Below are 14,992 nucleotides of genomic sequence, written 5' to 3'. Positions count from 1 at the left end.
CATAAAAAAAAAAAAAATACAAAATCGGTTTTGTTGAATATTGCCAATATTGGTTTTGTGTAAAGTTTTCAGATTTTTTTAATCATTTTTTCCCTAAGTATCAATTAGATAGTATATCCAGTCTGTTGCCAGAAACTACTCTCAAAAGTCTAAATAGAAAATTGAAGCGTTTTTACCGACCCAAAAGGTTACGACAAGCATAAAAATAACAAAACACGCATTATTGTAAAATCAATATGTTCATGGCTCCGCTCAAAATCTAAAGTAGTCAAAAAATAGTTTTCGTTATCTGTACTTATATTATTCTGCAGTTCTACAGTTCTGCACACCCGCAAAAATATTCTACGCACAATGTACTCATATGATTTAGGGTATAATAATAAACGTATAACTAGACGACAATGAATATATACTCTTTGAAACGAGGTTACTATTTTTAAACGTGTGCAAAGATTCAAGAGACGGGCAAAATAAAAGTAAACTTCTATTGCTCACGACGACGCACCATGTTTCGAGCCCTGATCCGGCTGATCCTGCAGGCTGCAGCAGCGAACCCTGGCCGGTTACACGCTCATGGTCACTGACCCCCAAACAGATGCAGATTTTAATAGTTCTTATCAGTTGATAATAACAATTATTATTGTGAGATAACTCGAATCCTCGTTTTAAAATAAAGATATTACTTACAGCTTTTACAAGCACGAATTTATTGAGCATATTCGTTAAATTGCACGCTGTTTGAAGACTTTAAAGAATCGAGTAACTCATACGCGATTCGTTTAGTTTTAAATGTGGTCCAAAAAATAGATTACAATTTTTTATCTCAGATATTTTTTTTTTTTATTTAAGGTTATACCGCGAATTTGTTCGTTTTTTCCTTTTGTTATTGTTGTTATTATTCATTATTATCGAAAATATCGACTATTCGACTATGGTCATAGAGTAAGAATATAGATGGTAGATATATCGTCTTCAGTGTCAGTTTACTCGGTTTGTCACTTGTCAATCCCGCATTCATTAATCGTTATCGGATAGTACAGTGTTTTATTTATTATTGTGTGTAACTGTTAATAGTGTTGTAACTCAAACAACATACTGCACCAATTTCAAATTATCAACACTTCGATTTGGATGGTCGTCTATATTTTATGATCGGATGTAAATGAACAATGCTGTTATTGAATATCATTCATAGGAATAAAGACGAATGTTTCCTATTAATACTGGCGCTTTTGCTTTATTACGTGATGATATTCTTAGAAGAAACTGAGAAACTTCGTTGAGAAGAAGGTAGATAGCCAATTTGAATTGTATATATAAAAATATAAAAATTAAAATTAAAAAATCAGAAAAATAACCTATTTAAAAATATTTTTTTATCCTTTATATAAATTATTATGTACTCATACCTGTATTGTTCAGCTTGCTAACATATTTTCAATTTTTAATTTAAACTTATATTTAAATATTTACTTTAATTTTTGATAATATTCTTGAACAATAATTATCATTATTTCACATTAATTATTGTTTTGAATTTTCTTTTTAACTTTAACTTAAAATAACAATATTTTAAATGAATTATTTAAACTACCTTAAATTGTAAAAAAAAAAAAAAAAACAGTTGTAAACTAAAATATATCTCACAGAATGAGTAATATCAGAAAATCTAATAGATACTTTTAGCAGCATACCACTTAGTTTTTCCTAAACTGTGTCCATATTTTGATTCAAATGATTAATTTTTGTATTTTTTTAATAATTATTTTAATAAAAGTGAATTGTATCAGCTTTAAAAAAAACTTATTTAATATGCTTGTAGTATAAAAACTTACTCATGTAATCAAACCATTAAATATACTATTTAAGTTTAGTTTTATCAAAATATTAACAGCCAAATGACTAACCCTGCTATCCTTTAGCCTAAACTACATCTGATATTTACATAAAATGGCCTTATTTATAAGAAAAGTAAAAAAAATTCCAGTTACCATATTCTGTTTAACACCTATTTATTTTGACATATGCTGGTCATCACAAATATAATTTTCCAGATCTGATTAGAGGAGTACAAATTCAAAATATTGAACGTTTATAACGATTAACTAAATAACAGGTGAAAAAATACTCGAGAACTCATTGATCTATGTTAGATTCCTACACAGGTGAATTTCTGTGTCGCCAAAAAACATAAGTATTAACTGTGTATTCACTCAATTAATAAATTACATTGTTAAAAGGTCTCCTTTATAAATAAATTTATATTAACCTGTATTTTATATTTTATAATAATGTTTTACATTAATTCATCGTTTTGAAAAAAATAGTTGTTATTTAGTATACATTTTAATTAATCAATACCAATACCTACAGTTAATGCTTTAATAGTTCTTAGTACAAAAATGGGATCAAAATTTCTGTGAGCAGTCAATTGGCTGTTGAAGTACGATAACTGAAAACTACAAATTTTTCTAGAAAAACAACTTTAGATGAATCATTATTTTTCTTTATTAACATAAAATACATTTTAAAGTAATAACTAATTGTATTTTATAATTTAAAATTAGTTTAGTAGGCAATTTTTGTACAAAAGTATAAAGTTTTTATTAAAAAATGAATATTTAATTTTTTTTTTTTTTGATATCAAAGGATTCCTACATTTACTATTCAAAGATGTTTGTTGAAGATTTAGTCAAAGGATTTTATGACATAATTTCAAAAAACGTAAGTATAAATATAAATATTATTAAATTCTATTATTTACAACTATACATTTTTAAATACAAAATTGTTTTTTACATTATTTAATTACTTAGTAGTTAGTATATATTATTCTTTCCAATTATGAAATCCAAAATATTTATTATCATTTAATGATATTTGTTAAGGTTAATATTTTGTATTAAAAATGTCTTATAAATCATATTCATTAATTACTTATGCACAACCTAATTAAATTAATTCAATTTCTCATGTGATAATTATATGTTTCATATTCATGTTTTGTATTTGATTATTTTAAAATTGTTATTATAGTAGTACTGAACTATTTTGTTTAGTTATTATAATATTTATCTCATATTTTTTTTTTTTATCAGAAAATTTTGATTTTGGTTAACTATGATGTGGATGCAATTTGTGCTGTGAAAATACTTCAATGCATTTTACGTTTTGACAATATAGTTTATGTACTTGTACCGGTTAAAACTGTTACAGAGTTAAAAAAAGCTTTTGAAGAGCAAAAAGTTGATGTGAGTACTTCAGTATTAAATATTTTTGTTTAAGATGTTCCAATTTTAAATATTATATTTATTTTAGGTGAAATATGTTGTATTAATCAATTGTGGTGGTACATTAGATATAATAGAAATATTAGAACCCGAAGAAGATATTACTTTTTTTGTTGTTGATAGTCATAGACCTACAGATATATGCAACATTTATAGTAGTTCTCAGGTATTTTATTTCTTGAGTATTGAATCTTCATGTTACAAATATTTGATATTTAGTAAACTAAATTCTATGTTGTATTTCAGGTTAGAGTATTGACTCCTCCTGATGATGAAGAAAAAATTCCTGATTTTGAAGATATTTTTAATGAGAATGAAGTAATTGGTTTTTTATATATTTGTTAAATAATGTAATACTTATATATTTTTTATGTTTAGTCATCAGATGAAGATGTCGATTCCGATGAACTGGATGAAGAAGAGTCAGATATTGTTAATGTTAATAGCGTTGAAGAACAACAAAACAAAAGAAGAAAACTTGATCAAAGCACATTAATTAAAAGAAGGGAAAGAAGAAGATGGGAAGAAAATAGAAAAAAATTGTTGTTTGATTATACTCAATTTTCATATTATGGACGCTCGGTATGTATATTTCAATGTTATTCTAAAATGTTATTCTTAATATATAATATGCATTTTTAATTTATAGGCTGCTATGTTAATGTTTGATCTTGCTTGGAAATTACACAGGGAATCTGTTGATTTATTGTGGTAATTTATTTATTTTGATATTTTTCTATTTTTGCTATTAAATAATTTATGAATTTTACATCCTTATCAGGTGGGGAATTGTTGGTGTTACTGAACAATATATTTTAGGTAAGACAGAACGTATGCGATACCTAAGAGAAGTAGAATTGATAGCTGGTCACATTGGTCGTATTTGTGATTCTACAATTATTAATGACGATGAAGATAATATGTCACAGTCTTCAATGACTAAACCCTCAAACACTTCTACACATCTTCGAATTGAATCCGAAAAAGAGTAAACTATTTTGAATTAAATACATATTATTAAAATATAATTAATTAATACCAATTTTCAGTCTACTGTTGGCCCTATACAGACATTGGACAATTGAATGTAGTCTTCGATATTCCATGTTTACTGCAGTATCTTTGAAACTTTGGACAATCAAAGGCGAAAAAAGACTGAAACAAATATTAGCAGAGATGGGGTAAAATCATTGTCGTTAAAATCATATTAAATTATTAGTGTTTCTATCTGATATACTCTGTATAATTGACGTGGTTCACAGACGTCAAGAGTACCTAGTATACTTAAAACACTAAAGTTTATCACTAATGTTTGCTTTTTCCGTCTGCCACTAAAGGGCACAAACTTATGACAAAACAAAATTATCAAATCAGCCGGAAGTACTATTTATTATCAAAAATCTTGCTGATTTGCTACATTCAACCAAAAATACTATAACTAACCATTGGCGTATAGTTTTTTTTTTCAACATAACCACCTCGGTTTCACTATAAATATTATTCCGTTTGTTTTCTCTACTATCATTGATACAGTTTACATCACCATTTGTTATGATAACCTTATTGTTTGACAACTCTTAACTTGAAACTATGATTACGATATCCAGATAGGTTGTTGTCACATGAACAACTCCTCTGACAAAATATCAAACATCATTCTTGAAGTAGAATTTCAGCCATTTACAGATCTCCTCCATCTCAGTCTACTTCATAGTTATATTTTTAAAGTAAATTCTAGGTTTAAAACAGTATATTTTTACATTTAAGGTTACCTTTAGCTGAAAGTCGTCAAATGTACCATTCAATGGATTTGGGTTTGCGTAAGCAATTTTATGGTATGATGGAAAAAATTTCCAATACTCATAATTTATTACAAATGACTTATCCTTCATTTATGCTACATCAAGGATTTAAAACGAGGTATCAATGTGCCGATTATGTTTATTCAATGGTTGCTACATTGGAAACTAATGTAAGTTTTCTAGCTTTTATTATTTACACTTTAATTTTAATTTTAAACCTTTTCTGTTTTTTCCCCGTAGTCTCGTGAAAATTCCCCTACTCAGTGTTTTTACAACACAATGGATTCATTGTCCAGGTAAGATATAAAAATTAGTAAAGGACATTGTGTTTCACTCAATCAAAAATAACAAATTACATTATTTTAGATCAAAAAAAGATTTTTTAGACCAAGGAATAGAAAAAGCCAAGTGGATATTATCCAACATGTTTAGGCATGTTCAGGCAGCATTAGACATGAGACAAGTGATATTGGCTGGACCATTTTATTATTTGATTGTACAAGAGGTAATATTAGTGTTATAAATAATATATTTTTGTTTATTATTATTATTAAACTTTTTGCTTAGGGTACGTTGCATTCTCAGCACTATTCCAATCCTCACTGCTTAACTATGTTAGCATCATTTGCATTAAGAGCTCAAGTAGCGTCATCACGAAAAATCAAAGCTACTCGTTTGCCATTAATTGCTTCAGCAACTCTTGATTCAGATCAAGATACATGTTTAATAGTTGGTATCCCTCCTATTACCGATTCCATGCCTAGAAGGTCAGTTAACTTATAATTATTAGTTAATTTAAGTGGATGCTAACTTATGTTAACTTTATTTTACTAAAATACAATTTAGTAAATTTTCGTTCATTAGAATCTATTATGTTTCATTGGTTATTATTGTTATTTTAATTTTCAGAAAGAAATAAGTATTATGATATTCCAAATTAAAAATTCTGATTTATAACTTAAAAATTAATAGATTGAAAAAGCCAATGCTTAAGTCAAAGTACAGATAATATTCTTACCTTTAACTTTGATAATATGCCAATTCATTCTATTATTAAATTCAATAATACACAATTGGTTCTACTGATCATAATTTGATATTTGTATGTTTGTAAGACGGAGACAACACATATGGATTTAGTGTCTTCTTAAAATAAAATTTGAAAAAAATATTTTTACCTTTGAAGCAACTTATAGCATGTTTGAGGTATATAACTCGAAAGAAACATTTATTTTAATTCTTTCGAAATTTAAGTTATGATAGACTGTACTGATAAATTAAAAAAAGAATTAATTTAAAGCTAATTAATAGGTTAGATTATTATAGTTAGGTTAGGTTAGACCAAATATTATTTATTATCATTTACAAATGACAGAATACAAAGGTTAGTTAAATTGGAAATTTGGTCAGCCTCAGTATAGATTTGTCCAAATAGAGAATACTTGTTTGTAATTACTCCGCAACAGCACTATATATAATGTGTTACTAATCTCACCACCAAATGTTCATCTGTTATATGTTATTTCTTATAATATTTTGTTTACTTAGTTTAATAATAGCATAATTAATAATTACACACACATTTTCTAAAGATCCTTAAATTGCATATATTTTATTTGTTATAAGTTTATAACAATATTCAATATTTTTTTATGTAAAAATTGAATGCAAGTTTTTAATATTTTAGGGAATACCTCATTAAATTTAATTTTTATTAATATTAAATAAAATAAGATAATAACATACTTTAAATTAAGCATCAATGTAACAAGTCAAAGAAATCTGTATATGAATAAAATATAGAAAAATTTAATTTCAAATATTTTTAAAAGTAAGATGTAAATATAAGACATCAAAATACTGATAAATCTTGATTGTGAATATTAAAATTTTAAATTAAATTGTTGATATAAGTTTGCCTGGCGATTGGGTGATAAATTGTAAGTTGTAACAGACTATTAGCTGGATGATAATATTCAAGTACCAAACATAAACTTCAATAATTTAATACAATAAATTATTATACATTAATTTCTAAAAAATAATGGCAAAATGTATACCATAGTATTTAAAATGTGCTGGACAGTCAATTGTACTAAAAAGGAAAATAATACTATTTATTGAATGTCTTCAAGGCAAAAATGTTTGCCATGCGTATTTTTAGCAAAACACCATAGGCGTGCGCACAGGGGGTTCTGGTTGTGCCTAGGCACCCCCCAACATGTAATTGGGGCCCTAAAATTTAAGTCCTATAGCATATATATGGGTCCGTATTTTAACTAATGTTACTAGAATGAAAATTATATTTCTTCTAAAATATGTTATAAAAAATTATGTTTTGGGATAAAAAAAAAAAAATACAACTTAAAATATTTTAAATTTGCGCGATAAAACTTATTATGATTATAACAGCTAAATTTATTAATTACAAAAGTAAAAATAATAAATAAAATATACTGCAATTATTTTGAAAATCGATTTTAGATCCAACTATCTAATGAAATATTATATAACTTGGTACTAGTAATAGTAATACTACTGATTAATATGTGATATAATGTAAGTAATGTTTATCCATGCATTATAATTTATTAAAATATGTACATGTCTTGTTAAGAGAAAGCCCGAATTAAGAAAAGGGCCCAAAAAAATTGTAGGCATCCCCCAAAATTCAGGTCTGCGCACGCCTATGCAAAACACTACATAACATTTTAAGACTAACGAATAGGGTTGTATGATATAAATAATATATATTAATGACCATGCTATTTATTTATTTGGTAATTTAGACCTGACAGGCAATTCTGATAAGATGTTAATAAAAAGAAACTGCAAAACCATATTATAAGTTATAAGTGTAACTGTTGGGTTTAGAAACATTAAAACAATTAAAATTAATACAAAGTCAATTACTCCAATCACATTAAAAAGAAATCTTGGCCAACTGACTTATGTGCATGAGATCGCTGTCTTAACTGCAGGCAAGTAACGTTCTGAACAATTAGCTGACCTAGGGCAAATTTTTTAATCATTTCACCACCCTTGCACCCATAGCTTTTAACCAATATATTTTTTTTCATAGTTGTATAAATATTATTATTAAAAACTTTTTATTGTACTAAATCTATTGTCTAGACTCGCTTATTCATTTTGATTTTAAAGAAATTCCCTAAAAAAAGACATTCTGGTGATAAGACTTTGTGGGACGATGTACTGGCATTGTCTAACCACTGCCAAGGTTCCTTTTTAATGTGAATGATGTATAGAATTTAATTAAAAGTTTAATTATAATATCTGAATGATTTGCTAGGCCATGCCATTCTATGAATGAAATGTCTGTGTCCATAGAAAGTCATATAGGTGGGTAGGCACAGCAATAGTCAAACAGTTAGTGAATATTATGCATTATAATTAATCATTTCATTGTATACTTGAGGATAATATAAAATAAAACCTTTATTGTTTTATAATTTTTAGTTTATTAAATAATAATATTATTACAGCATGCATATAGTTTTCAATCTAAAGTGTAATATAATTTAAATATTTTAGTTTTTTTGGAAAAGCATTCGAACAAGTTTCCAACAAAACAAATATTGAAGTTTCATTGGATTACTTTGATTCGTCTATTGCAAAAATGCAAACTAAAGATCGACCAAAGTTTTTTGATGCACTGACAGCGTTACTTAGTTGACAAATAATGTCTATTGTATTATTAAGTATTAATTGTTTAAATTTGACATAATGTAAATTAGTAAAATATGTTTTTTAATTATAAGCACAGTAACATTTTTTTTTTTTTTTTATATAAATATTGTTTATTTCATTAAATAAAATATTAACATAAGTATTATAATTTTTTTATTGAATTGTTACCTCTTAAACTTTATTTTAGAATGGTATATTTTGTGTTTATACATTTTAACATAATACACTGCCTCAGATATTTGAACCTAGAAAAAAAAAAGAAACTGTAAACATTTTGTAAGTTAATATATGCAAAGGAATTCTTATAAATTCTTATACATTTAGAGCATATAATATTACTATTTTCATAACAAAATAATTATTTGTAACCAAATATTTACATATTTTTATAAATAGTAAATAAAAAACCACCAATAATAAAATATAAATAAGTTATATTAATATAAATAATGGTGTAACATGCTTGTGTTATATATTTATGTTATTTTATGCAAAATAAAAACAACAAAAAAGGTGATTGGAAATAAATTGCCATTTACATTTTGATAAATAGTAATATTATTTCTCAAGTTTTTAAGCATTTTTTATATGAATTATTAACCAAAGTACCTTAGATATCTTTTTAACCAATACATAAAATAGTATTTGATTTATTAATAAAATAAATAAAGAATTATTTTAATTAAAGTATACCAGTTTATATTGTGAGATCTGCCATAAAACAAAATAATTTAATATTAAAAAATGTCAATGTAACAACATAGAAACTTCCCCTAAATAAGTTTTTCTATATATATAAAAATATTAACACAATTCATTGTATTTATTTACTTCAGATATTTTATTTTTTATAAATACCTCGTTTTATATAAATACCTGACAAAAAGTCACATGTAATTTTTGAAGATCTGCACTTTCGAATGATGAGTAAGCACTTTTTTGAAATAAAGCGCCCATTATGACCGTTTTCTTCTGCTATGTGATAATTTACACAATAGTTGTAACAAGATTTTGTTTTCATTCAAATATTTTTTATTGATGTTTTTTCTTTCGTTTTTATTTTAGAATTAACATAGTTATTATAGGCTTAACCCCGTTGTCATTTTAAACTACACACCTCATCGATAGCATTGCGTTTTCAAAAATCATTTCTAGATAAGCTTTAACACAATAAAATAGAAAATATTTACCTGAATTAAGAATGTAACGTCATGTCTTGAAAAAAATTCTAATGATCTCTACGACTGTTGCCATTATGCCCTATATTTTAAAAAGATAACATTTTAAATTTATATATTTGAGTAAATATATAAAATAATGTTACCTCTATGCCTATGACTATTAGAAGAACGGCGATCACTACGGCTTCTACTTCTTCGTCTTTCTCTTTCATGTCTTTCAGATTTTCTATGAAATCATTTTTTTTTTATAAATTTAATTATATAAATGATTGAATACAGTAAATTTTTTTCCACTTGAACAGATGATTAATACTAATAATGTATACTATATTAATATTTACCTATCAATTTTATGATGAGATCTGTCTCTGGAGCTTTTAGATCTCTTGTCAATATTAGCATCACGACTATGTCTATCTATGTCTTTAGAGTTACTTCTATATTAAAAAAAGATCAAAATATAGTTGAGATTCTAACCTTTAGGACATTAAAATACCTAGTTCGATCCATGCGTTTTTTTCTTTCTTCTTCACGTTGTTTTTCTCTTTCTTCTACATATTTTTTTCTTTGCTCTTGTATTTCATTAACTGCATTTTTTAAGCGAGCATAACCCATGTGTTGTTTTCCCATTAAATGATCATCAATACGGGACTGAGCATCACCAACAATTAAAAAAGCTCCACAAACTTCACATACTTCCATTTGTTTTTCTTGAGCAGCAGCTAGTTCATACGTCTAAAATTAAAGTTAAATTAATTAGAATAAAACATTAATTATATAATTTTATTCTTTCAAAAATACTTACTTGTGACCAATGAATGCTTTCATTTTGTTTTCTCAAAGTATCACGTTCTTCTTTTAATTGGTCACAAAGCTTCATAAGTCCCTGAGCTTCTTCAACATGACCACGTGTACCCATTTGTTCAGCTTCTTGCACTAACCCATTAATTTTTTCTGACAATAATTTAATTTGCTCTTGGTTTTTCTGACTTTGACTATTAGAATGGGACACCGGCTACAAAATATTAATTCGAAATATTATTTAATTATATTATTATTATCTAATGTTAATAAAATTATATTTCCCAAAGCTATAATTATATCAAATTGATCAATAAGAAGTCTAAATTTAAAATCATGTAATAATTCTTTATAAGTTATAACCAATATCAGATAAAAAATAATTAATAAAAATCATACAGTAACCAAACTAAAATTACTTAATATAATAACTAAGTTCCTATGATTTTATTATTAGCTATAGCCTGTAATTTTCTTGAATTTTCATCATGTGATAAATATCATATATATATATTTATATTGTATAAGATATAAATATCTATTAAAATAAGCAATAAATATTAATCTATGTAAATTAATATGGATTATGGAATATTAGGTTTATTGTTAAAAAAAAATGTATAATAATACATTTTTGATAAAATCTTTATTTTTGTTTATTAACATAATTTGTATTTATTAAATTATTCTTTTAAGTGTATTAGAATTGTAAAATAATTAACATATTGAAATAGTTTGGATAATTTAAAAAATAATAAAAATAACCTAATATAGAAGAAAATAAAATTATGTAAATATAACAATAGTATATATTATTAAAAACACACTACCATATTATAATACAAATTTAAGACTTGTCACCCACATATTTACACAATTGAAGCTAAAATCTAAACTTAGTAATTATTTCAATAATTAAAATATAAAGGGGGGGAATTATTTAATGATGTACCTCAAAAACCTTTGACGTGTTTAAGATTCGAGGCTGTTAGCGCCGCATCCATGATCAACAATACAGCTTCCGATCACAATCTGCCTTTTTTAAATTACCTATAGAATACGCTAACAACTTTTTAGGCCAAATGAAATTATTGATTTCATTTTTGTACTGTTAATTATTATAAACAGTGACTGTAAATAGGTTATATTTAAAATTGTTTAAGAACTTACATAAAAAAATGTAATGTTACCTAATTAAACATAAAACAGATTTGGAATACTAACCGTTTCAGTTTTATTCATAAGCTCCAACCTTTGTTTTCCTTTTTCAATACGACGATCGACATCATTTAATAAACTAGTAGCAAATGCCACAAACTCATCTTCATATTGCATTTTAGAACGGCTACTAGCTTCATTATATTGCGTTTTAGCTTCTTCGCAGTGAACTTTTGGACAAGCTCCAAGATCAGCACGAGTATTGACAAACAGATCATGAGGACAAAATTTAACCATAAAGTATTTACAAAACTGAAAAAAATATAAAGTATAAAATAAATACAAATTGTTAAATTTTAACAAAAACTATAATTTGGTTACCAATTCTAAAATTATTTGATATTTTTTTTTTTTTTACATTATTCTAATAAAAAAAGTTTGGAAAAAGGTTTTTTTTCTTGTATTGGTCCAAAAATCAGAATTGTAACTTATAATTTATGAATAAAAAAATAATAAAGTACAACATAATTTGTTTTAAAAATAAAATTATAAGTAGTTAATACACATAGATTCAACCAAACATTAGCTCAAGATTTATAAGTTGCACTACATCAATATCAAGTAAATATAAGTATGAATCGTTTTCAATATTAATAATTTGACTTAATTTTAAAATGTACAGTTTCAAAAAGATCATAACTTACATAAAAATAATAATATCAATAAAAGGCTATGTGGGGCCCTGGATAATTATCTTACTTTTAAATTTTATAATAGGTCAGATCACTCTAATATCAAAACTAACAGAACAATATTGAAAATGGTGAATGAAAATTTGCTATATCTCATGTGTGTAAGAAGGAGACAGCATATGCGAGTACTACGTTCACTTAATAAAAGCTCTCACACTTTAAAAAAATTCAAACAGTTTGACTAGTTTGTGCAGAATCAAATCAAGTTCAAAATGCTTGTATACGATAACAGTTTAATTTTAGTTTTTTTTTAATGTGAACACTGTTATACAATTATTATGTTTAAAAATCTGATATTGTTAGATCTTTGAATATTTGACAGTCCAATAAGAAATTAGAATTTGTGAAAATTGGAAGATTGTCCCGTTTCTAATTTTAATATTTTTAAAAAATAGAAATAAGGAGAATATGCTTAGAAAAATAATTAATTATAATCAGATTATCTTTCATTACTTGGGAGAAAAATTGTCAATGTTTAATTAAGTGGAGATAAGCATTCCATTGCCATTCTCAAAATGAATAAAATATTATTTCATCAAAAGAAAATCATATAACTATATTAATTTTATAAAGTTGAATTATTGCACCTATTCATGAGGAAATATTAATTATGTTGACATAGCAACGAGTTGTGGTTAACCATAATAATTTACCTCAGGATCTTCCCAATGCACAGGTTTCTTTTGAGCGTTTGGACCATCGTTCCGATTTCTACCCATAAGTTCGTCGAGTAACGCAGCAGCTGCCGATACTGCCATTATTTAATTGTTTAATCAATAACAAAACTAAACGTTAGAATTTATGAGCATTAATCAAATGAATAAAATTTGAGAACAATGATGAAAATGATATTAACGTGATATCGTGTCAATTAAAATATAACGTTTAATTTCTGAATTCCTGGTGGAAACAATTTAATAATTTAAGAAGTTAGAACAGTAAGAAGCTATACAGCCAACGGCCTAAAATATGCACACTCCACGGGCGAAATGGCAAAAAATTGTTATCTATACAAAAAGTAGGCTGGTTGAATAGGTAGTCGAACCTGCTTCCGTGACTGAATAATAAAGTAATGGGTTTTATTATATTGCAGTAAATAATGATAACGATTTGGTTGCTTCTTAGGTACAGCGTCATCCATTCATACCACCATAAACCAAGGTGAATGTAAAAAATGATGTACAGCTTGCAATTATTCACCTATACACCTAAAATCATAGACACATAAAAACAATAAGCATTTCTATTTGGTTTTTTAAATAAAGTTCAATTAATATTATTCCACATTACCATAATATTGTTTTATTATATTTCCGTAACAAAAAAAAATTACGTCGTATATTAAACGAGAAGTGATAACGTGGTATTTATAACGTCCGAATTTTGTGTTTACCTAAAACAATAATCATTAATCAGATAATTTATTTAATAATAGATGTGTTATAGTTTAATCTTTGAGCCTTCAGTCTTGTTTATTATACATTAATTATACAAATATGCAAACGTTTTTAAAGCTTCATCCTTCATTGCATTTCATAAAGTAGTAACGTTAGTTTGATGTCAGTTGTTGCCGTTGCTGGTTGTACTATAACTTATAAGCTTGTCAGTAGTCACATATAAAATTAATCGACCAACCATATAGTTTGTTACTTAATTTGAATAACTAAATTAAATGGAAGAGACTAATGCAGCATTCCATAGTAGTACAACATTGGTGTTACGCCCACAAATAAATGATGGTCAAGTAGTACATTTAAAATTAAAGAAACCCAAAAAGAGTCACAAACAGGTTAGTTGGGATGCACACACTGTTGACAATGAGCACTTGAACAAGAAAAAGAGCAAATGTTGTTGTATTTATGAAAAACCAAAAAAATTTGGAGAGCCCGATACAGACGAAAACAATGACAGTGACAATGATGAATGTGCCAGTTGTGTGGGTAGTAAAAAAACGCATCAACTGCATAAAGAGGAGAACAAAATCGAAGAACCTAAAGAAGATAGTTGTTAAAATACATTTTAACATATCTTTGTATTAATTGTAAACTTGTATGTATAAAACTATTTAACCGTACAATTTCCTTTTTTTTATTTCTGTTTAGTTTAACTACAAGTCTACAACCACCTATTTGTTTGAATAATATTATTTATTTTTCTAATTAAATGTTTGTTGGAATGCAATTATTTTTAATTTATATTTTATTAATTAATTTAATATACATACTAGATATAAACTATTTTATAGTTGTATCTTGTAACATTTAATTCAACAAATATGACCAGAATGGTAATATCAAAAT

General features: G+C 25.9%; 3 protein-coding genes across 7 annotated transcripts; 2 read left to right on the top strand and 1 right to left on the bottom strand.

Annotated features, from left to right (window-relative positions):
• Nucleotides 1–659: 659 nt before the first annotated feature.
• LOC113555063 (cell division control protein 45 homolog) lies at nt 660–8,923 on the top strand. 2 transcript variants are annotated; one of them, XM_026959377.1, is made up of 15 exons: nt 660–990; nt 1,075–1,290; nt 2,650–2,724; nt 3,099–3,251; nt 3,319–3,456; nt 3,537–3,608; nt 3,669–3,872; nt 3,940–4,001; nt 4,072–4,278; nt 4,340–4,471; nt 5,058–5,262; nt 5,333–5,388; nt 5,459–5,597; nt 5,660–5,859; nt 8,645–8,786. In XM_026959377.1, the coding sequence occupies exons 3-15, from the start codon at nt 2,674–2,676 to the stop codon at nt 8,784–8,786; spliced, it is 1,761 nt and encodes a 586-aa protein (XP_026815178.1). In that variant the 5' UTR covers nt 660–990; nt 1,075–1,290; nt 2,650–2,673. The 2 variants fall into 2 exon arrangements, with proteins under 2 accessions (XP_026815178.1, XP_026815177.1); XM_026959376.1 differs by having other exon boundaries at nt 660–1,290; nt 8,645–8,923.
• Nucleotides 8,913–13,827, bottom strand: LOC113555064 (luc7-like protein 3). 4 transcript variants are annotated; one of them, XR_003405328.1, is made up of 9 exons: nt 13,346–13,827; nt 12,007–12,252; nt 10,787–10,996; nt 10,478–10,716; nt 10,323–10,418; nt 10,125–10,207; nt 9,991–10,060; nt 9,677–9,775; nt 8,996–9,045 (listed from the first exon to the last, which is right to left on the bottom strand). XR_003405328.1 is itself a non-coding variant. In XM_026959379.1 (8 exons), exons 1-7 carry the CDS (start codon nt 13,448–13,450, stop codon nt 10,029–10,031), a joined length of 1,011 nt encoding a protein of 336 aa, XP_026815180.1. In that variant the 5' UTR covers nt 13,451–13,825; the 3' UTR covers nt 8,913–9,045; nt 9,991–10,028. The 4 variants fall into 4 exon arrangements, 3 of the variants coding, with proteins under 3 accessions (XP_026815180.1, XP_026815182.1, XP_026815179.1); XM_026959379.1 differs by lacking the exon at nt 9,677–9,775 and having other exon boundaries at nt 8,913–9,045; nt 13,346–13,825; XM_026959381.1 differs by lacking the exon at nt 8,996–9,045 and having other exon boundaries at nt 9,476–9,775.
• A 247-nt stretch (nt 13,828–14,074) lies between these two features.
• Nucleotides 14,075–14,853, top strand: LOC113555065 (E3 ubiquitin-protein ligase PPP1R11). The gene has a single exon (XM_026959382.1). The coding sequence runs from the start codon at nt 14,365–14,367 to the stop codon at nt 14,701–14,703; it is 339 nt and encodes a 112-aa protein (XP_026815183.1). The 5' UTR covers nt 14,075–14,364; the 3' UTR covers nt 14,704–14,853.
• Nucleotides 14,854–14,992: the final 139 nt, after the last annotated feature.

This window comes from Rhopalosiphum maidis, chromosome 2, assembly GCF_003676215.2.
Source record: "Rhopalosiphum maidis isolate BTI-1 chromosome 2, ASM367621v3, whole genome shotgun sequence".
NCBI lineage: Eukaryota > Metazoa > Arthropoda > Insecta > Hemiptera > Aphididae > Rhopalosiphum > Rhopalosiphum maidis.
Note: the sequence above shows the minus strand (reverse complement) of the source record. Positions and strands in the feature narration are given on the sequence as shown.